This window comes from Diabrotica virgifera, chromosome 7, assembly GCF_917563875.1.
Source record: "Diabrotica virgifera virgifera chromosome 7, PGI_DIABVI_V3a".
Lineage (NCBI taxonomy): Eukaryota > Metazoa > Arthropoda > Insecta > Coleoptera > Chrysomelidae > Diabrotica > Diabrotica virgifera.
In genome coordinates this window covers 44,834,508-44,855,504 of record NC_065449.1, presented here as the reverse complement: position 1 = coordinate 44,855,504, position 20,997 = coordinate 44,834,508, and the positions used below count along the sequence as shown (strand labels likewise).

General features: G+C 32.7%; 1 protein-coding gene across 1 annotated transcript in view; it reads right to left on the bottom strand.

Moving 5' to 3' along the window:
• Nucleotides 1-670: 670 nt before the first annotated feature.
• The window catches only part of LOC114329223 (protein dissatisfaction), a 167,586-nt gene continuing 147,259 nt past the window's right edge, over nucleotides 671-20,997 (bottom strand). Inside the window, exons 7-8 of the mRNA XM_028278265.2 lie at nucleotides 19,783-19,864; nucleotides 671-1,195 (exon numbers count right to left, since the gene is read on the bottom strand). Of these exons, the coding sequence (XP_028134066.2) occupies nucleotides 936-1,195; nucleotides 19,783-19,864 (342 nt within the window). The 3' untranslated portion in view covers nucleotides 671-935. The remainder of the gene's footprint in view (nucleotides 1,196-19,782; nucleotides 19,865-20,997) is intronic.

The window sequence follows — 20,997 nt, the reverse complement described above, 5'->3', positions numbered from 1 at the left end:
GATTTTAAATTGTCTTCTAAGTTATCTTGATACCTGGGAAACCTAACGTAAAATTCATTAAGATGGCGCGCTTTATATGGATAGGGCATGTAACCCTCTATCCATCCCTACACATCTAAAGCCATATGGATGAATAGAGGATTACATGTCCTATCCACATAAGGCGCACTACCTTAGTGAATTTTACGTCAGGTTTCCCAGGTATCAAGACAACTTAGAGGACGATTTAAAATCTATTGGAGTTAGAGAGGACGATTTAAAATCTATTGGAGTTAGAGCATGGTAAAGAGTTTCCAGAGCCGGGGGCGAATGGAGGATTGTTTTGAAGAAGACTTTGGCTCATAACGAGCTGTGATGCCACTGACGATGATAATGATTATACCTGTATTTTGTAATTAATATAAAATTAAAATTAAGCGTAATTATTAAATCCGAATTACTTCATTTGACCTTTTCCGCTTCCAGACGGAAACTTAATAATCCAGGCGACCATAATGGACATTTTCCATATGAGTCCAGTTCATATGAGGCCCTGTATAAGCCGTCAAATGAAGAAATTCCAAATTGACAATACTTAGTAGTAAAAAAGTTTTTATTGTATTGTTTGCATTTCATGTCCATTCTAGAGGCTTATAATCAGGATTTAAAAAGGAAAAATGAAATTGACTAATAATAAACAAAGAAAATAACATTTATTGAATAAAAAGCACTGACGGGAGATATAAAATTCAGATTGATAACTTTATTACACTTATATTTGCTGTTGAATAACTTAGACTTAGAATAACACGAAAAAAAAAAACAAATAAATCTTTTATTGACATATCTATCCGAAAAAAGATGGTAGCTGCTATTAAGAGTACATGATCAATAAATTTGATAAATCTGTTACACATTCGATACAGCTATAATACACCTATAATAAATTATTAATCTTAGGGAGAGGAAGCACACTTTTCCATATAATACATGTCTCCTAGTAATTGCGTGATAGGAATCTCTCCTATTGTCTCTTTAAAGAAAAGTAATTCTACAGTGATCGATCGAATTGCTCTTAAACTCGGGACTAAGAGTAGCAATCGACCAAACCTTGTTGGTTGCCTGGGGTATCTGGTTCTAACGTAATCTCCAAGGATGCATTGAGCTTGATCTTGAAGCATTTCTACAGGTTGAACATCGCATAGTCCGGCAGTTTCTGAAACAAAACTTTGGCTATTAGCTTCATGTAACATCTAGTATGAAAGATAAAGTTTTTCAATCCTAATAGCAACATTAATAATATTGAAAAACATTAAAAATATTACTAAAAGATTTTTAAATCGAAAACTTATTGGTACATTTCCCTGGTGACACCTCCAAGGCTTCTACAATTTGCAAGCCAAATGGATGCTGCAGTGAAGACAAAGGGGAAGGAATTCTACACTATGCAATTCACAACCCCGTCTGCAGCTTGGTAAAGTTCCAACGGAAAATGCACCTAGTTACTCCACGGAGTAATACTACTATAAAATAAAAATGTATACCATTTTTATACAGTTGCAATGCGAGGCCAAAAATGTCTTAATTTTTACTTAGATTAGAGAGTGCAACCAGCACTCTTATCGACGATTTCACCTCTTGTTAGAGGCTCTTCAGAGAATGCATAGGTTGCTTTTCTCTAATCCAGTAAATTTTTCGACATATATTAATCCCACACTGCAACTTAGGTGAATGGATTAGGTGACTAGCGTCATCTGGCAATTGAAAGATAAAGTTTTTCAATCCTAATAGCAACATTAATAATATTGAAAAACATTAAAAATATTACTAAAAGATTTTTAAATTGAAAACTTATTGGTACATTTCCCTGGTGACACCTCCAAGGCTTCTACAATTTGCAAGCCAAATGGATGCTGCAGTGAAGACAAAGGGGAAGGAATTCTACACTATGCAATTCACAACCCTCGTCTGCAGCTTGGTAAAGTTCCAACGGGGACTGTGTATTGTGAATTGCATAGTGTAGAATTCCTTCCCCTTTGTCTTCACTGCAGCATCCATTTGGCTTGCAAATTGTAGAAGCCTTGGAGGTGTCACCAGGGAAATGTACCAATAAGTTTTCAATTTAAAAATCTTTTAGTATTATTTTTAATGTTTTTCAATATTATTAATGTTGCTATATTGAAAAACTTTATCTTTCAATTGCCAGATGACGCTAGTCACCTAATCCATTCACCTCAGTTACAGCGTGGGACTGTCGAAAAATTTACTGGATTAGAGAAAAGCAACCTATGCATTCTCAGAAGAGCCTCTAACAAGAGGTGAAATCGTCGATAAGAGTGCTGATTGCGGCGGTTGCGCTCTCTAATCTAAGTAAAAATTAAGACATTTTTGGCCTCGCATTGCAACTAAATAAAAATGGTATACATTTTTATTTTAAAATCTAGTATCTATTAAAGTATTATCAGGATACGAGCTCAATTATTGCAACACCGCGATTGAAACCTCAATACTCTAGGTATTGAGATTTTAAAGAGGAAGAACAGACTAAATAGGGGAAAAACTGGAAGAGAAGAGATTTAAGATGCTAATGAAGAGTGGCTTAGCTCAGAAGAACAAATCAAATGCGCAGAGAGACACTAAATCTCAAGTGAGTATTCGGGCTAGCTTCAATATACTGAATATTGGCTTTAAGATATAAAAACAGATATATGGGATAATAAAATGATAGAGACAAGGAAGAAAATTAGACCTGTTAGTACAAAAATTGAAGGCAACTAGATAAGGACGCTGGAAATAAAATGATATGAAAAATATGACAAGGAGAGAAGAAGAAGGGCGTAAACTCGAGAAGACAGCTCGGCTTTCTGGGCCGAGAATTTGAAAAGCTCGAGAATTTTGAAGTAACGAACGACAGTAAATAAATGACACTTGATACAATGACCTGAAATACAAAAATACTCAATATTTAAGGTACCTTAAGCTAGCATGGCCACATGAGCAAAACCCAATTTAACCTATGCCATAATTTTTCACCAATTTTTCACTAATTTATTACCACCCTAATAATTTTTCACCCCTTAATCCCACTTCAGAAGAGATGTCACGCTAGCTTAATATTCAAGCTAGCAAAATTCTCGATAAAACGGCATTGCATGAGCGGAATCCAATGTAACCTATGCAATAATTTTTCACCCATATTAAACTAATTTATTACCACCCTAATAATTTTTCACCCCTTAACCTCGCATCAGGAGAGATGTCACGCTAGCTTAACATTCAAGCTAGCAAAATTCTCGATAAAACGCCATTGCATGCGCGGAACCAAATTTAACCTATGCAATAATTTTTCACCCATATTAAACTAATTTATTACCATCCTAATAATTTTTCACCCCTTAACCCCGCTTCAGGAGATATGTCACGCTAGCTTAATATTCAAGCTAGCAAAATTCTCGATAAAACGGCATTGCATGAGCGGAATCCAATTTAACCTATGCAATAATTTTTCACCCGTGTTAAGCTAATTTATTACCATCCTAATAATTTTTCACCCCTTAACCCCGGTTCAGGAGAGATGTCACGCTAGCTTAATATTCAAGCTAGCAAAATTCTCGATAAAACGACATTGCATGAGCGGAATCCAATTTAACCTATGCAATAATTTTTCACCCATGTTAAACTAATTTATTACCACCATAATTATTTTTCACCCCCTAACCTAACTTCAGGAGAGATGTCACGCTAGCTTAATATTCAAGCTAGCAAAATTCTCGATAAAACGGCATTGCATAAGCGGAATCCAATTTAACCTATGCAATAATTTTTTACCCATGTTAAACTAATTTATTACCACCCTAATAATTTTTCACCCCCTAATCCCACTTCAGGAGAGATGTCACGCTAGCTTAATATTCAAGCTAGCAAAATTCTCGATAAAACGGCATTGCATGAGCGTAATCAAAATTAACCTATGCAATAATTTTTCAACCATGTTAAACTAATTTATTATCACCCTAATAATTTTTCACCCCTTAACCCCGCTTCAGGAGAGATGTCACGCTAGCTTAATATTCAAGCTAGCAAAATTCTCGATAAAACGGCATTGCATGAGCGTAATCAAAATTAACCTATGCAATAATTTTTTAACCATGTTAAACTAATTTATTATCACCCTAATAATTTTTCACCCCTTAACCCCGCTTCAGGAGAGATGTCACGCTAGCTTAATATTCAAGCTAGCAAAATTCTCGATAAAACGGCATTGCATGAGCGTAATCAAAATTAACCTATGCAATAATTTTTCACCCATGTTAAGCTAATTTATTACCACCCTAATAATTTTTCACCCCTTAACCCCGCTTCAGGAGAGATGTCACGCTAGCTTAATATTCAAGCTAGCAAAATTCTCGATAAAACGGCATTGCATGAGCGTAATCAAAATTAACCTATGCAATAATTTTTCACCCATGTTAAGCTAATTTATTACCACCCTAATAATTTTTCACCCCTTAACCCCGCTTCAGGAGAGATGTCACGCTAGCTTAATATTCAAGCTAGCAAAATTCTCGATAAAACGGCATTGCATGAGCGGAATCAAATTTAACCTATGCAATCATTTTTCACCCGTGTTAGGCTAATTTATTACCACCCTAATAATTTTTCACCCCTTAACCCCGCTTCAGGAGAGATGTCACGCTAGCTTAATATTCAAGCTAACAAAATTCTCGATAAAACGGCATTGCATTAGGGGAATTAAATTTAACCTATGCAATAATTTTTCACCCATGTTAAACTAATTTATTACCACCCTAATAATTTTCACCCCTTAACCCCGCTTCAGGAGATATGTCACGCTAGCTTAATATTCAAGCTAGCAAAATTCTCGATAAAACGGCATTGCATGAGCGGAATCCAATTTAACCTATGCAATAATTTTTCACCCATGTTAAACTAATTTATTACCACCCTAATAATTTTTCACCCCTTCACCCCGCTTCAGGAGAGATGTCACTCTAGCTTAATATTCAAGCTAGCTTTGCGGCTTCTAATAGTACTGATCATTGCCTTTCCAACGCATGTCTAATTTTGAAAATCGGTTATACCATTTAAAAGTTACCGAGCTCAGACATATGACTCAATTTCTAATTAAAAAAGGGAAAATGTTTGTGGATATGTACAGTTGAGACCACGAATCTTTACCCATGTGTCATTAATACCTGGCGAGATAAAACACATATTTGATAACTCAAATTTTAACCCGTAATAGGAGCAGTAGCTACTTACTGTCACTTGCTCTTGCGTTTAGTAAATTTCAGTTTCCGACTTATCATCAACTTATTTCGTAGGCTTTAAATGATGACGCACGGGTAAAGACTCGTGGACTTAACTGTATGTATCTATGTATGTATGTATGTATGTGTGTGGATAAGTTAAACCGATCTGAATTTTTTTTTATGTGTTTGAAGAGGGGGTTAGGGCCGATTCAGAACCGGTGTAGTTTGTGATTTTTGACCACCCATAAGCCAGTTATAGGACTTGGTAGGTACAAAACGGTATGTTTTTTGGGGGTATATATCTTCGGTTCAAGAATATACAGGAGAACCGCAAATACACCAAATCAATAGTGTTGATTTAAGCTTTCAAATGGTGTGTAAGCCGTCAGGATCAGACATACACGCGGCTCAGTATTATAGCCGAAAAACTGAAAAACTAAACTTTGAAAATTTTGGATTTTTAAGTTATTTTTTTTAAGTTACAGGCTTTATAAGTATGACCAAATCTATTATCTATGGGAAAAAACGGGTTTCAAGCTCAATAATTCCTGTAATCAGTTAGCATACTTGACCTTAGTAGCATCAGATACTACTTGTCAATACGTTTCAAACTCATGTTTAGTGATCAAAATCGGTTAAACCGTTTAAAAGTTATTGAGCTACAGAAGTATAATCCAGTTAACGATTATTCTCGAAATGGTTTATGTAGTTGTAGTGATTACGACGCTAAATTTGATCTGGCAACGGGCAATCAGAGTTTATTTTGCCAGCCATCCCAATATTTTTTTTCAATCTATTTCGAATAGAAAAGAATTGAGTGTACATTCGATGGACACTAGGTCATTTGGGAGGTAATGCGACAAAGTAGACCATTTATAAAGCTTAACGTGTAATCGAGAAACATTGCATTCAACTTCATACATTTAATTTATAAATAACTTTAAAAAACTCCCAATACAAGAATAAACGATAAACGCCGTAAAAATGAGTGTCGCATACAATATTCCAGCTACAAAAGATCTGATATGAATATTACGTGGCGCGACAATGTATTTTCATTTCGATGCAAAACAAAATTCTAGTTTTATTTTAAAAGATTTTTCCATAATATTTGCTAAATTTGAAGTAAACGCGCCACAATAGAGTTTCAAAATTCAAACTGTATCAAAGTTAGTCTTTTGTGACGCGTTTTACTTCAAATTGAGCAAATATTATGGAAAAATCTTTTAAAATAAAACTAGAATTTTGTTTTGCATTAAAATGAAAATACATTGTCCCGCCACGTAATATTCATATCAGATCTTTTGTAGCTGGAATATTGTATGCGCCACTCATTTTTACGGCGTTTAGCGGTTTTTTATTCTTGTAATTATTATTGTTATAGGACTCAATTGTCATCTCTTAATATTTTTTAAAAGATCAGTCTAAAAAACTGATTTTTAGATTTTATCATTAATAATGAATAAAACACGAATAGGTATAATATATCTACGTTATGTCAATTGACAGTGAACTGTGATATATAAGTAGAAAAGTAAAATAATTTTTAAATTAACAAGTATGTAATTTTGAATATAGCTAACACAGCCCTTTGGAACATTTATTACTTAATTTTTATAATAGGGTACCGATAATAATGCATTTTATGATACTATTCTTTCCGCATTTCAAAGTCATAAAACCACCACCCAGATGTTTACCTATTGTATCTATTACTATTGTTGTAGTAAGTGGATTGTCTGTATGAAAATTTATTTACTTCTCTGAATAATTTCTAACCACGTTAGTACAGGAAAGGTAAGATTTAAGGACAAAAAAATCATTTTTTTCAATTTTACTGTACTTTATATTATTCTGAAGCTGTTTCTTTGTGGAATCTTTTTGAAAAAAATTTACTATTTTATTGAGAAATATATACTACAGTTTAAGCCAGATTAAATTAAATTTTTAAAAGAATTTTTTTACTAAGCAACACAAACAAACTATTTTTAATTTATTAATATTTTATATTTCAATGACGACTTCCGAAGTGGAAGCCGAAACATCAATAAATGTCATTTTTAATTTGAATTGTGGCTTATTTACAAATAAAATATGTAGTACATTTCACTATACCTACCTACTATATTTATAACTAAAATAAGAAAGGACTCTGGTAAGTTTTTACTTAATGTTAACCAACCTCATAATTTTACAACCAAAACCACACTGAATGGGAAACATTCCACAAGCTACACATTCGCGTTAGCTGAATGCAAATATTTTTGCATTCTAATGTATAAATGCTTAATTATTAATTTGTACCGCTAAGTAGTTCATATTTTGACTTGAGTAGGCTAAGTTATAGATTACAGGGGGAAAACAATAAATGTCACATTGTATACATATCGAGATAAACACCAATAAACGTTTCATTCTTATGATATTCTAAAAACCACTTAGGATATTCTTAGCAAAATTCTGGCGACTCTTGTTTTAAAATCTTAATATAATATTAATCTAATATTATTATATACAGGATGAGTCATGAGGAACTGTACATACTCCTACCTCGTATAGAGGCCCCTATGGGGTATAACAAATGACCATTAAAAAGTGTCTGCTCTCATTGTTTAATAATATACAGGGCAAGTTTTGCATTTTGACAGAAATTTGTATTCGTCATAATTTTTGAACGGTCAGATCGATGTGTCTCTTATTTTGGTCAATCGTTACACTATTACCACCTAATCAACTGATTTATTCAAACTAGAAAAAAATCAGGTCCGGCTTTAAAAAATTAGTTCGTTTTGGTCTTAGAAAAAATTTCACCCTGTATACGCTTTTTGAAAACTCTAATATGAGTTTTACAAATTAGACAAATAGGCAATTAAAATTGCATATTTATTTTTTCCCCACACGATTACATAAATTTTTATAAAAAAATCAAATTTGACTATGAATTAAAAGTTTGGTAAAGTGAACCATAGATTTAAAAAAATTAACTTTTATTACAAAAATTAATTTTTTTTAAACAAATATTTAATTTATGTTACCACCCAATCAACTGATTATTCAAACTAGAAAAAATCGGGTCCGGCTTTAAAAAATTAGTTCGTTTGGGTCTTAGAAAAAAAATTACAAATTAGACAATTAGGCAATTAAAATGGCATATTTATTTTTTCCCCACACGATTACTTAATTTTTTATTAAAAAATAAAATTCGTCAACATCGCAATTTTACCATAAAAATAAAAAAAAATTAATCAACGTTTTTCTTAGAATTAAAAGTTTTACCATTTTTTTTTTCTATAACACGTCTAGATTTAAAACTCCCCATAACACTTCTCTTTAGACTCTATAGTTTAACAAAGACGTGATCAAATAGATAAATTTTAATTTTTTTCACTTAATTTTTGCGATTTAACTTTGCAATTCATGAATCTGCACCTTTTATTTTTTTAAATTCATAACTTTTACGAGAAGAAGACTAAAAGTCTATAACAATTTTCATAATCTTCACAATGGTAAGAGATATGTGCTGTAAAAATTTTAGAAAAAAAATATTAAAATGGAACAAAGTTGTAGCGAATTAACCGTGATATATTTTTTTCATTTTTGGGTTAAAATTCCGATTTTCACAAATTTGATTTTTTAATAAAAAATTAAGTAATCGTGTGGGGAAAAAATAAATACGCCATTTTAATTGCCTATTTGTCTAATTTGTAAAATTCATATTAGAGTTTTTAAAAAGCGTATACAGGGTGAAATTTTTTCTAAGACCAAAACGAACTAATTTTTTAAATCCGGGCCTGATTTTTTTCCAGTTTGAATAAATCAGTTGATTAGATGGTAATAGTGTAACGATTGACCAAAATAAGAGACACATCGATCTGACCGTTCAAAAATTATGACGAATACAAATTTCTGTCAAAATGCGAAACTCGCCCTGTATATTATTAAACAATGAAAGCAGACACTTTTTATTAGGTCATTTGTTATTCCTCATAGGAGCCTCTATACGAGGTAGGAGCATGTACAGTTCCTCATGACTAGGGAGCGGATTTATATTCGATCCATTTTGATGAAATGTGCGCATATATATGCGGTAAAAAATTACGAAATATGTGCAAGATATGCACAAAAATTCAATAAATGCGCATTTCAAGAAACCACAAGTTTTCTGTTCTATTCTATTCTAGGGGGTTCTTTTATAGGGGGGGGGGTGGCAATCTTATTTATTATCTTTCAAATAAAATAATTTTTTTATATATGCAATTTATTCACAGTTTTTACAAAAACTGCTACCAATAGTTACCTATTTAAAATAAAACAACAATATCACTACAAATTATCTTCGATTATAATTCACTACAATTTGTTTTTCCAAATTCTTTACGAGGAAACATATTCTTTGATCAGATAAAATATTTTTATAACTTGAAAAACTACTTTCAACATCAATAGAAGTAATTGGGGCGTATTTAAAATAACTTGTTAATTTCCGTTAGAAATTCGTAAAACTATGGTGTCAATTCTCTTAACAATAGAGGATTTAAAAGAATTACCAGAATAATTATAGGTACCTACTAAATATAATAAAAGTAAATAAAATTCGGATTTCCGGGTAAAACATCCTTCATCACTACAACCTAAAATCATTTTATAACGGCGTACGATAAGCACTAATAAGTACTTTGTGTAAAGATCGGGTATTTTCTAAGAAAAAATGAAAGGCAGTGAATGATCCGTCTCTCTTCAGGTAGTTCTCGAATTAATATATAATATATATGAAGGGCTTAATGTGAAACAATGACAAGCCTCAAAAAGGTAAAAATGAGATATTTGACTTTGAATGTTAAAAATAATATTAAAAAATCCAGTAACAACTTTTATTGTTTTAGTTTAGATATTTCGATGCATCATGCCCTATGAGATCATAGTTGACAACAATATTAATAAAATTACTTGAAACTCGAGAAAAAACAGCATTTATTTAAAATAAATGTGGCATGTTACATTATTCCATTAATAATAAATACCCAAATTTTTGATATATATGTAGATTCATAATTTTCTATTATTGACTGAGTTCGTGGTGGTTTCAACCCTATACGTGTTAAACAGTGTTTATTTCTTTGTCTCCATCAACTTGTTGGAATTTTTGACGGGTGTGTTTGGTTTTGTCCTTTTTATTGACGGATCTTGTTCATTATCCTACAACCAAATGCAATAATATAACAAACCACGTCATAAGCCACTACATTAATCTTGAATGGTAATAATGTGACAGGTCACATTTAGGAAAAAATTACATATCGCTGTATTTTCATTACTTGACTCACTTCTAGCTTGTACATAGTCAGGGTTACGGTCACTGTCATCGAATGTCAAGTCAACTTTACTATTTTTCTTGCTAGAATCATCAGAACTCAATAATTGTCCGAATTGCTTCCGCCCATGTTCGCCATTTTGATGTGGCTTGTCATGTCGAGTAGATACTAGAGACAAACTAGACCTATGCAATAGTGTGACCATAGATTTATCGGGCCATCTATTAACGAAGGGCTGAGATAATTTGTTAGTGGCTTGTTATACTATTACTTTAACCAAGAATAACACTAACTTGTTTTGAACTCATGTGTGGCTTGTCATTGTTTCACATTAAGCCCTTCATATACAGTGCTAGTCAAAAGTCCGTACCCTCCTCGTATCTTTTGAACAGTTATACCTATAATAGTGAAATTTGGAGGGAGGAAATAAACGGACATAAGATTCTTAACTAGTCATGACAGGCGACGTAAAAGTGACAGATGACGTTACAGAGCCACTGTGACCGATAATTTTAAATGGGACCTTATGGCAAGTGATACCTCGTTTAAAAGGTATTCGAAATACCTATTCAGTCATACTAATTTTATTTGGGTTTTAATTGATTTTGATTTTGGTGAATAAATTAAATAAATATAATATTGTAGTTTCGCATTTAATTAATAAAAATTCAAATGTCCGCCTATGGTTTTTTGTCAAAAAAGTTGACGTTTTTCAGTTCTCTAGTAGTTTTTACGTCAACGTCAATCTTTTTGACAAGTAATCATATGCGGAATTTTGAATTTTTATTAATTAAATGCGAAACTACAATTTTATATTTATTTCGTTTATTCATCAAAATTAGCTTAAACTCAAACAAAATTAGTATGACTGAATATGTATTTTCAATACCTTTCAAACGAGGTATCACTTGCCATAACGTCCCATCTAAAATTATCTGTTACAGTGGCGCTGTAAAGTCATCTGTCATAATTACGTTACCTGTCATGACTAGTTAAGAAGCTTACGTCCGTTTATTTTCTCCCTCCAAATTTCACTATTATAGGTATAACCGTTCAAAAGATACGAGGGGGGGTACGGACTTTTGACTAGCACTGTATACATACGACAGCCTGTGCGGGGAAATATTTTGTGTTAAATTAAAATTTTTTTAATTTTTTTTGGACTTAAATGTTTTTAAATAGGCTCAAAATTTGCATGTTTCTTTAAAAATACGCATGTTTCTTTAAAAATATGCAAAATTTAGTAAAGTTCTCAAATATGCGAAATATGCATGCAATATGCATTTAGCATAAAATCCGCTCCCTACTCATGACTCACCCTGTATAGGGTGGAAGGCACTTATGGAACAAAATTATTTCTGTCCTTGTTTTAAACAATTTTAAAAAACGCCAAGACCCGTCCATTTTTAAATATAAATATACGCTTTTTAAACCTAAATTTGATTGTACAGGGTGATTCACGCAAGTCTAGCATAGTCCATAAGCTTTATTTTTAATGAAACACCCTATATATTTTTATATTTTTAAAAGTTGCTTATCAACCTGATTTCATCGAACTACATCATGTATGGTATATTATGAATAATACAGGGTGAAATTTTGAAATTATAATGTGTGGAAACCACTTATGGAAAAAAACTGTTTGTGTCCTTATTTTAAAAAATTATACCAAATTGTTCTATATGGTCCATATATTGTTCATTTTGAGCGTCCGGTTTGGGGGGCGGGGAGAGATGGGAGAGATGGGGGAGAAGTCGGTAAATTAGTAGTTTTTTACGTTTTTCGTCAATATTTCTAAATCTATGATTTAGGATAAACAATGTTCTATACAAAAATGTTCTACATAAAATTTAACAAAATTTCATAAAAAAAGGTCCTATACATAATTGTTATAAAATCAACGGTTCCGGAGTTACGGAGGGTGAAAAGTGGAGGTGATGATGATTTTGGGTGGTGAGGCTGACGTTTTTCAAGGGCTTATCACTAACATACCATCGGCCACTAAAATAGCAAATTTTATTTACAAAACACAATGCTGTTAAAGACAATTTCGTTCATCAGTAATAATACCTATTATAAACAATTCCGCTCACGAGGTGCCATTTTTTGGAATTCTGCTGGCTTGAATATTAATCTAGGGGAACATCTCCCCTGGAGTGGGGTTAAGAGGTGAAAAATTATTAGGGTGGTAATAAATTAGTTTAACATGGGTGAAAAATTATTGCATAGGTTAAATTGGATTCCGCTCATGCAATGCCGTTTTATCGAGAATTTTGCTAGCTTGAATATTAAGCTAGCCTGACATCTCTCCTGAAGTGGGGTTAAGGGGTGAAAAATTATTAGGGTGGTAATAAATTAGCTTAACATGGGTGAAAAATTATTGCATAGGTTAAGTTGAATTCCGCTCATGCAATGCCGTTTTATCGAGAATGTTGCTAGCTTGAATATTAAGCTAGCCTGACATCTCTCCTGAAGCGGGGTTAAGGGGTGAAAAATTATTAGGGTGGTAATAAATTAGTTTAACATGGGTGAAAAATTATTGCATAGGTTAAATTGGATTCCGCTTATGCAATGCCGTTTTATCGAGAATTTTGCTAGCTTGAATATTAAGCTAGCGTGACATCTCTCCTGAAGCGGGGTTAAGGGGTGAAAAATTATTAGGGTAGTAATAAATTAGCTTAACATGGGTGAAAAATTATTGCATAGGTTAAGTTGAATTCCGCTCATGCAATGCCGTTTTATCGAGAATGTTGCTAGCTTGAGTATTAAGCTAGCGTGACATCTCTCCTGAAGCGGGGTGAAGGGGTGAAAAATTATTAGGGTGGTAATAAATTAGTTTAACATGGGTGAAAAATTATTGCATAGGTTAAATTGGATTCCGCTCATGCAATGCCGTTTTATCGAGAATTTTGCTAGCTTGAATATTAAGCTAGCGTGACATCTCTCCTGAAGCGGGGTGAAGGGCTGAAAAATTATTAGGGTGGTAATAAATTAGTTTAACATGGGTGAAAAATTATTGCATAGGTTAAATTGGATTCCGCTTATGCAATGCCGTTTTATCGAGAATTTTGCTAGCTTGAATATTAAGCTAGCGTGACATCTCTCCTGAAGCGGGGTTAAGGGGTGAAAAATTATTAGGGTGGTAATAAATTAGTTTAACATGGGTGAAAAATTATAGCATAGGTTAAATTGGATTCCGCTCATGCAATGCCGTTTTATCGAGAATTTTGCTAGCTTGAATATTAAGCTAGCGTGACATCTCTCCTGAAGCGGAGTTAAGGGGTGAAAAATTATTAGGGTGGTAATAAATTAGTTTAACATGGGTGAAAAATTATTGCATATGTTAAATTGGATTCCGTTCATGCAATGCCGTTTTATCGAGAATTTTGCTAGCTTGAATATTAAGCTAGCGTGACATCTCTCCTGAAGCGGGGTTAAGGGGTGAAAAATTATTAGGGTGGTAATAAATTAGTTTAACATGGGTGAAAAATTATTGCATAGGTTAAATTTGATTCCGCTTATGCAATGCCGTTTTATCGAGAATTTTGCTAGCTTGAATGTTAAGCTAGCGTGACATCTCTCCTGAAGCGGGGTTAAGGGGTGAAAAATTATTAGGGTGGTAATAAATTAGTTTAACATGGGTGAAAAATTATTGCATATGTTAAATTGGATTCCGCTCATGCAATGCCGTTTTATCGAGAATTTTGCTAGCTTGAATATTAAGCTAGCGTGACATCTCTCCTGAAGTGGGGTTAAGGGGTGAAAAATTATTAGGGTGGTAATAAATTAGTGAAAAATTGGTGAAAAATTATGGCATAGGTTAAATTGGGTTTTGCTCATGTGGCCATGCTAGCTTAAGGTACCTCAATATTTACCTTGTCTTGCTATATTATATACTGGTAATAGAGACTGGAATAAAAATAAAAGGTACTAACGACAAATATATTTATAATAAATATGTTATATTATATAAACAATTAGCATACATATAAAGCAAAAACTGAATAACAGTGGCAGTGGGTGGTGTAAAGATCGAACAGGACCTAATAGCCACTAACAAGCAAAAAACCACTACCACTGTGGCATGCGATCAAATCAAAGTCCGTTGGAATTGCAAAAGGTCTTACAACTAAAAGTTAGTAATATTACCTAAATAAACTAGAATGCATGAGATACACGAAAAGAGCATCAAAGGTTGCCACAAAATAAATATCTCACCTAGCAAAAGTACTAATTATATAAATGAGTTGGTCAGACTCTTTATATCCTATTTAAAAAACCATATTAGACATATTCCCTGTTTTTAAAACCTCGATATAAATTTTAACAACCCTATTCCCTATTAAATTTTAAAATTCACTGATTTATAATTATTATTTACCAAGACCTGCTTTTATTTATTCGAAAAATAAACTATTACTTATATTGAACAAAATAAAGACCCAAAAACCCTATCTATCAAGAAAAAATATCTAGCTTACTTGATCATATGCATATGAAGAAGTGTACGGGACACGGGAGCTTACTTTTTAGTCTGCTATAACATTATCTCTCGATCATATCTAATGAAATGGAAACAAACTCAAGAAAGGGGTCTCACATTTTAATTAACTACATCTTACTCCTATTCTCTTAGTACTTAATGTAATTCCATTTCTTTGAGAAATCTTCGACCTTTTCTATATTAGTGATTATAGTGATACCCCGTTAATAATATCTTATGCGAAGAAACCAAGTAAGGAAAGAGGTTAAAGTCATGAAAAAGAAGCTGGTGCAAGGAGATGATAATAATAACTATGCGAAAACCTCAAAAAGGATATCTGAGTAGACGTCTACCAAATAGTGCTCAATTATTTGGCAAAGCTGGAAGAAAGAACTTGGTAAACGTTTTTTCCACCTACCTCTACCGAAAGTATACTTTTCCGGACCTGATTGTAGGGAGCAAAGTTGTACTTTTCCTCCCTAGGGAGGAAAAGTAAAAGTGACGTCATGGTATTTCATTCATAATATAACTTATTGACGCCCTGTACAATATCTATTTTCTATTACGTAAGTATCTATACATTTTAACGTTTATTTAAAAACACTCTGTATTTTGCAGAATGGTAAAAAACAGTAAATTGTTATTCTAATTTAACAATGTTTACATTAATAATTTGACTTATATTTGACACTTGACAGTTATATTGTACCTACTTGTTAGTTTTAGTTTTAATAAATTTTGTTGGTTAGTTACATAAATAAATTAAGTAAAAATGAAAAAATGACTTGTTATTTGAGGAAGGTGGAAAAACCATATGTATAACATGGGAATAAAGTGCCTTTTCCTCCCTCGAATGATTACTGCCCTCCGCTACGCGTCGGGCAGTAAACTTCATTCTCGGGAGGAAAAGTAGCACTTTCCTCCCTTGTTATACAAATAGCTATTTCTCACAGAAGGAAGAAGTAAGCTTTACTCTCCAGGTAAGATATCCGTGCCTAAATTCACAACGGAAGAAGCGAACGAAGCAGGAAAAATACTCAAAACGGGAAAAGCTCCTGGACCTAATGAGATAGCACCAGAAATTATTAAAATTATGATTGAGGGGAAGGTGCCCTCGTACACATTATGAATGACGTACTAAGATGACATGAGTTTTCAAGATATCTGAAGACGGCAAATATATTAATCCCGAAATCGGGGAGGGAATTAGAAGAGCCTGGAACGGAGGACCTACACTTATTTGCCTTACCACCTTAGGCAAGATCTTTGAGACTCTCGTGAAGACAAGGGTGGAGAAGGACGTAATGGATCCCGCCAGTACGGATTCAGGAAAGAGAAATCTACGATAAACGTTACAAGCAGGATCAGGAGGGATATATCCGTATGTAAGAGCAGATGGATAGATCCGTATGATGGATTAGATTCTTTTTAGATATAAGAAACGCTTTTAGTAGCGCTAGTGAGCAGACTACTGAGTAGACTACTGGGTGAGGTAGGTAGATCTATCTATCTGCAGACCTTGGTGAGAACTCTATAAATACGGGAGTGACACAGGACTCCGCTTTGGCTCCGTTACTTTGGGACGTTCTGTGCATTGAGATTTTAGAGACCGACCTGGGTATTAGTGTAAAGGCAGTAGAACGCTGACGACCTAGTGGAGCTGATGAAGAAACAAAGTAGCTCAGAGTATTCCTAGAAACACAGCAATGATACCTTTGGTGAACACGTTAAATACGTGGGACAGAGTAGAGGATTGCAGTGTTTAAGAGAGGATAGGTACTTAACATTCACAAATTAAAGATGGTTTTAAAGAAAAAGGAAGGCAATACTCAGGGTTCTACGTACATACAGGAGAACACAAACGATGGCCATAAAATTGATCGCGTGTGTGTTACCAAAACATCTTCTAGTGAAGGAATGGGCAGAAACCTAAGAGAAGGATGAGCAGAATATGATGGTAGCAAAGAACAGGAGCATAACAAAGAGGCAGAATGCATCAATAAATGAGTATAGGGTGGCCTGGACGAAGGTATTCATTCCCAAATATGAACACGAACTACTTTTTCACCCAATTCCTGACAAACCACAATATATAATAAAGAAAAAAATAAGAACATTATAATAATAGATGAAAATTGACTAACAAATCAAACAAACAAATACTGAATTTTGAACCTCCTAAAGGATAAACTGTAGGACGCTTCTTGCGAATGAGGAAGGAGAAAGAGAAACATTATTCTTGTAGTAGACCAGGGCGCATCTGTAAAAATATTAGTACATTTGGACGTTGAGAGGTGACTCAAATTTTTTTGCAGAAATTGCTTGAAAATAACTCAAATAATAATATTTGAGTTATCCTCCCTCTCAAAAAGGTCCGGAACATTGTTTAAATAATCAAAATGTCAAAAAATGAAGGAAAAATTAGTCTCGTTTTTTGATTATAACTTTAAAAGTATTCATTTCCGAGAAAAGTTGTACTGACATAAAAGTTGCGAAATTAAATTTCCTATAATATAGAATTGGTTAAAGATTTAAAAAATAGTCACCCTCGTTGCAAAATAGCAATAATTGCGAAAAACCATACAAAAACAAGTATTTGCATTTTACGTTTTTCAACCATTTATGCTAAACTTAGGACCTTCATATTTCACCCAGAAAAACTTCATGGTACAGTAAAACAATACTGTAAATTTCATTAAGATTGTTTTAATAGATTTTGCAAAATAAATTTTGCAATCCAGCTTTCGCAAAAAATTCATTTTTTCAAAATGTTACAGGACTTAAAATAAAGCAGATAGCAAGTTGAAATTTTTTTTGCTTATAGAAGTGTACAGTACCTTTCATTTTCAATTTGCAAAACTAAAATCGATTAACTACCACGGCGCCAGGAATTTTTTTAAATAAACGTTAGTTATTGGTGCTACGCGCAGGACAGCGGATAGTTTGCTCTGATTGGGCATTCCAATGACCTTTGAAAATAATTGATACATTTTAATTTTTATAACATTTCGATATAAATAAATAAATTTGTTTATTGCAAAATAAAAACACATGCTCTATCCTTTGAAATAACACTTTTTTTTAGTAAAAACTTTCTTTGTTCATATATTTTAACTTAGTGAATAAAAGTTTATTATTTTTAAACATATGCAATTGTTTAAACAATATTTCACAAACAATAATAAAATTAATTTGATTTTTGTGGAATTAAAATATTAAAATACAACAAAATATAGAGTAAGAAAATAATATATTAGATAAAGATTGGAAGAAATTTTGGTGGAAATCAACTTGTATGAATCGAACACCGCTGTCCGCGGTAACACCAAAAATTAATGTTTATTTTAAAAATTTCCTTACGCCGTGGTAATTAATTGATTTTAATTTTGCAAATTGCAAATGATAGGTACAGTACACTTCTATAAGCAAAAAAAAAATTGAACTTGATATCTGCTTAATTTTCGGTCCTACAACATTTAAAAAAAATGAATTTTTTTTGCGAAAGCTGGATTGCAAAATTTATTTTGCAAAATCTATTAAACCGATCTTAATGAAATTTACAGTGTTGTTTTACTATGTCATAAAGTTTTTCTGGGTAAAACATGAAGGTTATTTATTAGCATAAATGGTTGAAAAACGTAAAATGCAAATACTTGTTTTTGTATGGTTTTTTCGCAATGATTGCTATTTTGCAACGAGGGTGACTATTTTTTAAATTATTAACCAATTCTATATTGTAGGAAATTTAATTACGCAACTTTTATGTCAGTGCAACTTTTCTCGGAAATGAATACTTTTAAAGTTATAATAAAAAACGAAGAAAAAAATCGAATTTTTCCTTCATTTTTTGACATTTTGATTATTTAAACAATGTTCCGGGCCTTTTTGAGAGGGAGGATAACTCAAATATTATTATTTAAGTTATTTTCAAGCAATTTCTGCAAAAAAATTTGAGTCACCTCTCAACGTCCATCTCAAAACAGATGCGCCCTGGACTATAGCGGGTTGTAATAACTTTTTCGGGCGTGTGCTTGATAGAACACGTATGATGTTCCAAATCGTCCACAGTTGTGATCGGTAAGTTTGAGGCCACCTCCCTTTCTTCTTCTGAGTCTTCTCTCCTCCATTTGTGGACATAGACCTCTCCGTACGTCCAATTTGTTCCGGCAATTTTTTGATGTCTTCTACCCATCTCATCTGTGGTCTTACTTTTGATCGACTACCTTTGTAAGGTCTCCAATGTTGTATCTTACTCAACTTACTCAACTTTAAGAAACTGGCCTATGTAAATATATTCTTGTTCTTATTCTATTCCTTTACCGTTTATAGTTTATGTCTGGGGTCGCCTGTGTTTGTCATTGTATTTGGTTTTATCATATTTATTTTTAGACCAACGTATCAAAAGCTTTCTGCGAGTTCATTCACCCTGTAACTTTGAATACCTATGTCTCCTAGGGCTAGCTTAAACAGCTTTGGCTATATTACATCGCCTTGTCGTACTCCGCTTTTAATCTTCTTCTTCACGTGCCATCTCCGCGACGGAGGTTGGCAATCATCATGGCTATTCTGATCTTAGATGCTGCTGCTCTAAACAGTTCGGTTGATGTGCATCCGTACCAACCCGTTTTAATGGGAATGTTTAAAATAACTTATTCTATTACCCCATGCCATGCCCATTATGAATTAGGTACATATGATTGAATTCTGATTTAAACCATTGTGAATATAACATTACCTGGTGTAAAAAGTAAGATTGCTTTCATACATCCACATTCACTGCCATCTGGGGATATTTGACGAAAACGACACATTATTTCCTAAAAATAGAAATATTAAAATAAGTTTTTGTAGATAATTACAAATTATTAATAAATAATCAGTAATTACATAAATAAAACGTAAAGTAAGATATAATTATTAGAGTAATATTAAGTATATCTTTAATTACAAAAGCTCATAAATATCCGGTCTTCTAGTACAATAGAAGTACATAAATCGATTATTTGTTGGATTCTCTCTATTGTGACCTTCCTGCTTATAGCCCAATAAATGACCGTTTCGGAGTGTAATTTTCAGGGGCAGCTCCGAATTGCATGAAAATTTGGATTTAGGTTCTAATTGCCCTCCACTTCAAAGTTGAATCTGTGCCGTTGGTTGCTTTTACTTGGGGGATGACAGGCACCCCTTCTCGGGGGGTGAAAAACGCGTGTTTGAAATAAGCCCGGAAATGGATAAATTGGCAGATTATAAGCAACTTTAGTTTTATAAAGTTTTTTACGTAAGTCAATATTTTTCGAGTTATTCGCGATTGAAAATGTTGATTTTTCTCCAAAAAAAACTACGTTTTCAGACCGTTTTTCGCAAATAACTCAATAAGTAAATATTTTATTGAAAGAAATATTCTTAGCAAAAGTGTAGCTTATAAAAAACGAAAAAAATGGTGTGTCAGTAAAATATATAAATCGAGTAAAAGCAAAGTTGTAGCTCATGAAAAATACGTTCTTATTCGTCTAATTCCAAATCGAATAATTCAACGCGAAATCACCGAAAAGTTAAGCACTTTTCGGGAAAAGCTTATTAACATTTTCAAAGTATATAAAAAAAGCTTTATATATGTTTTTTTACAAAAGTTTCTATCGTCAAAAATAAACGAGTTACACTAAAAAAAAGTTGGCCCTTTTTTTGGTAAAAAAAATCGTGAAAACCTCCCTCTATTTAGCATTCTAAATAAAATTAATCGTTACCGCTTTACCATTTATTTTAACTGTATGTATATTGTTTATATGATCTGTAAGTTTGATTGGTTTGAAGTGCTCATTTTTGAAAAAATTTGGTTTTATAGTAAAAAAAAGTTTTCTAAAAATTTTGAAAAATTTTATTTTTTTCAAAATAACTTAAAAGGTATTAGTGATAAGAAAAATCTTAAAGAGTGAAAAAATGTAGGTTTTGC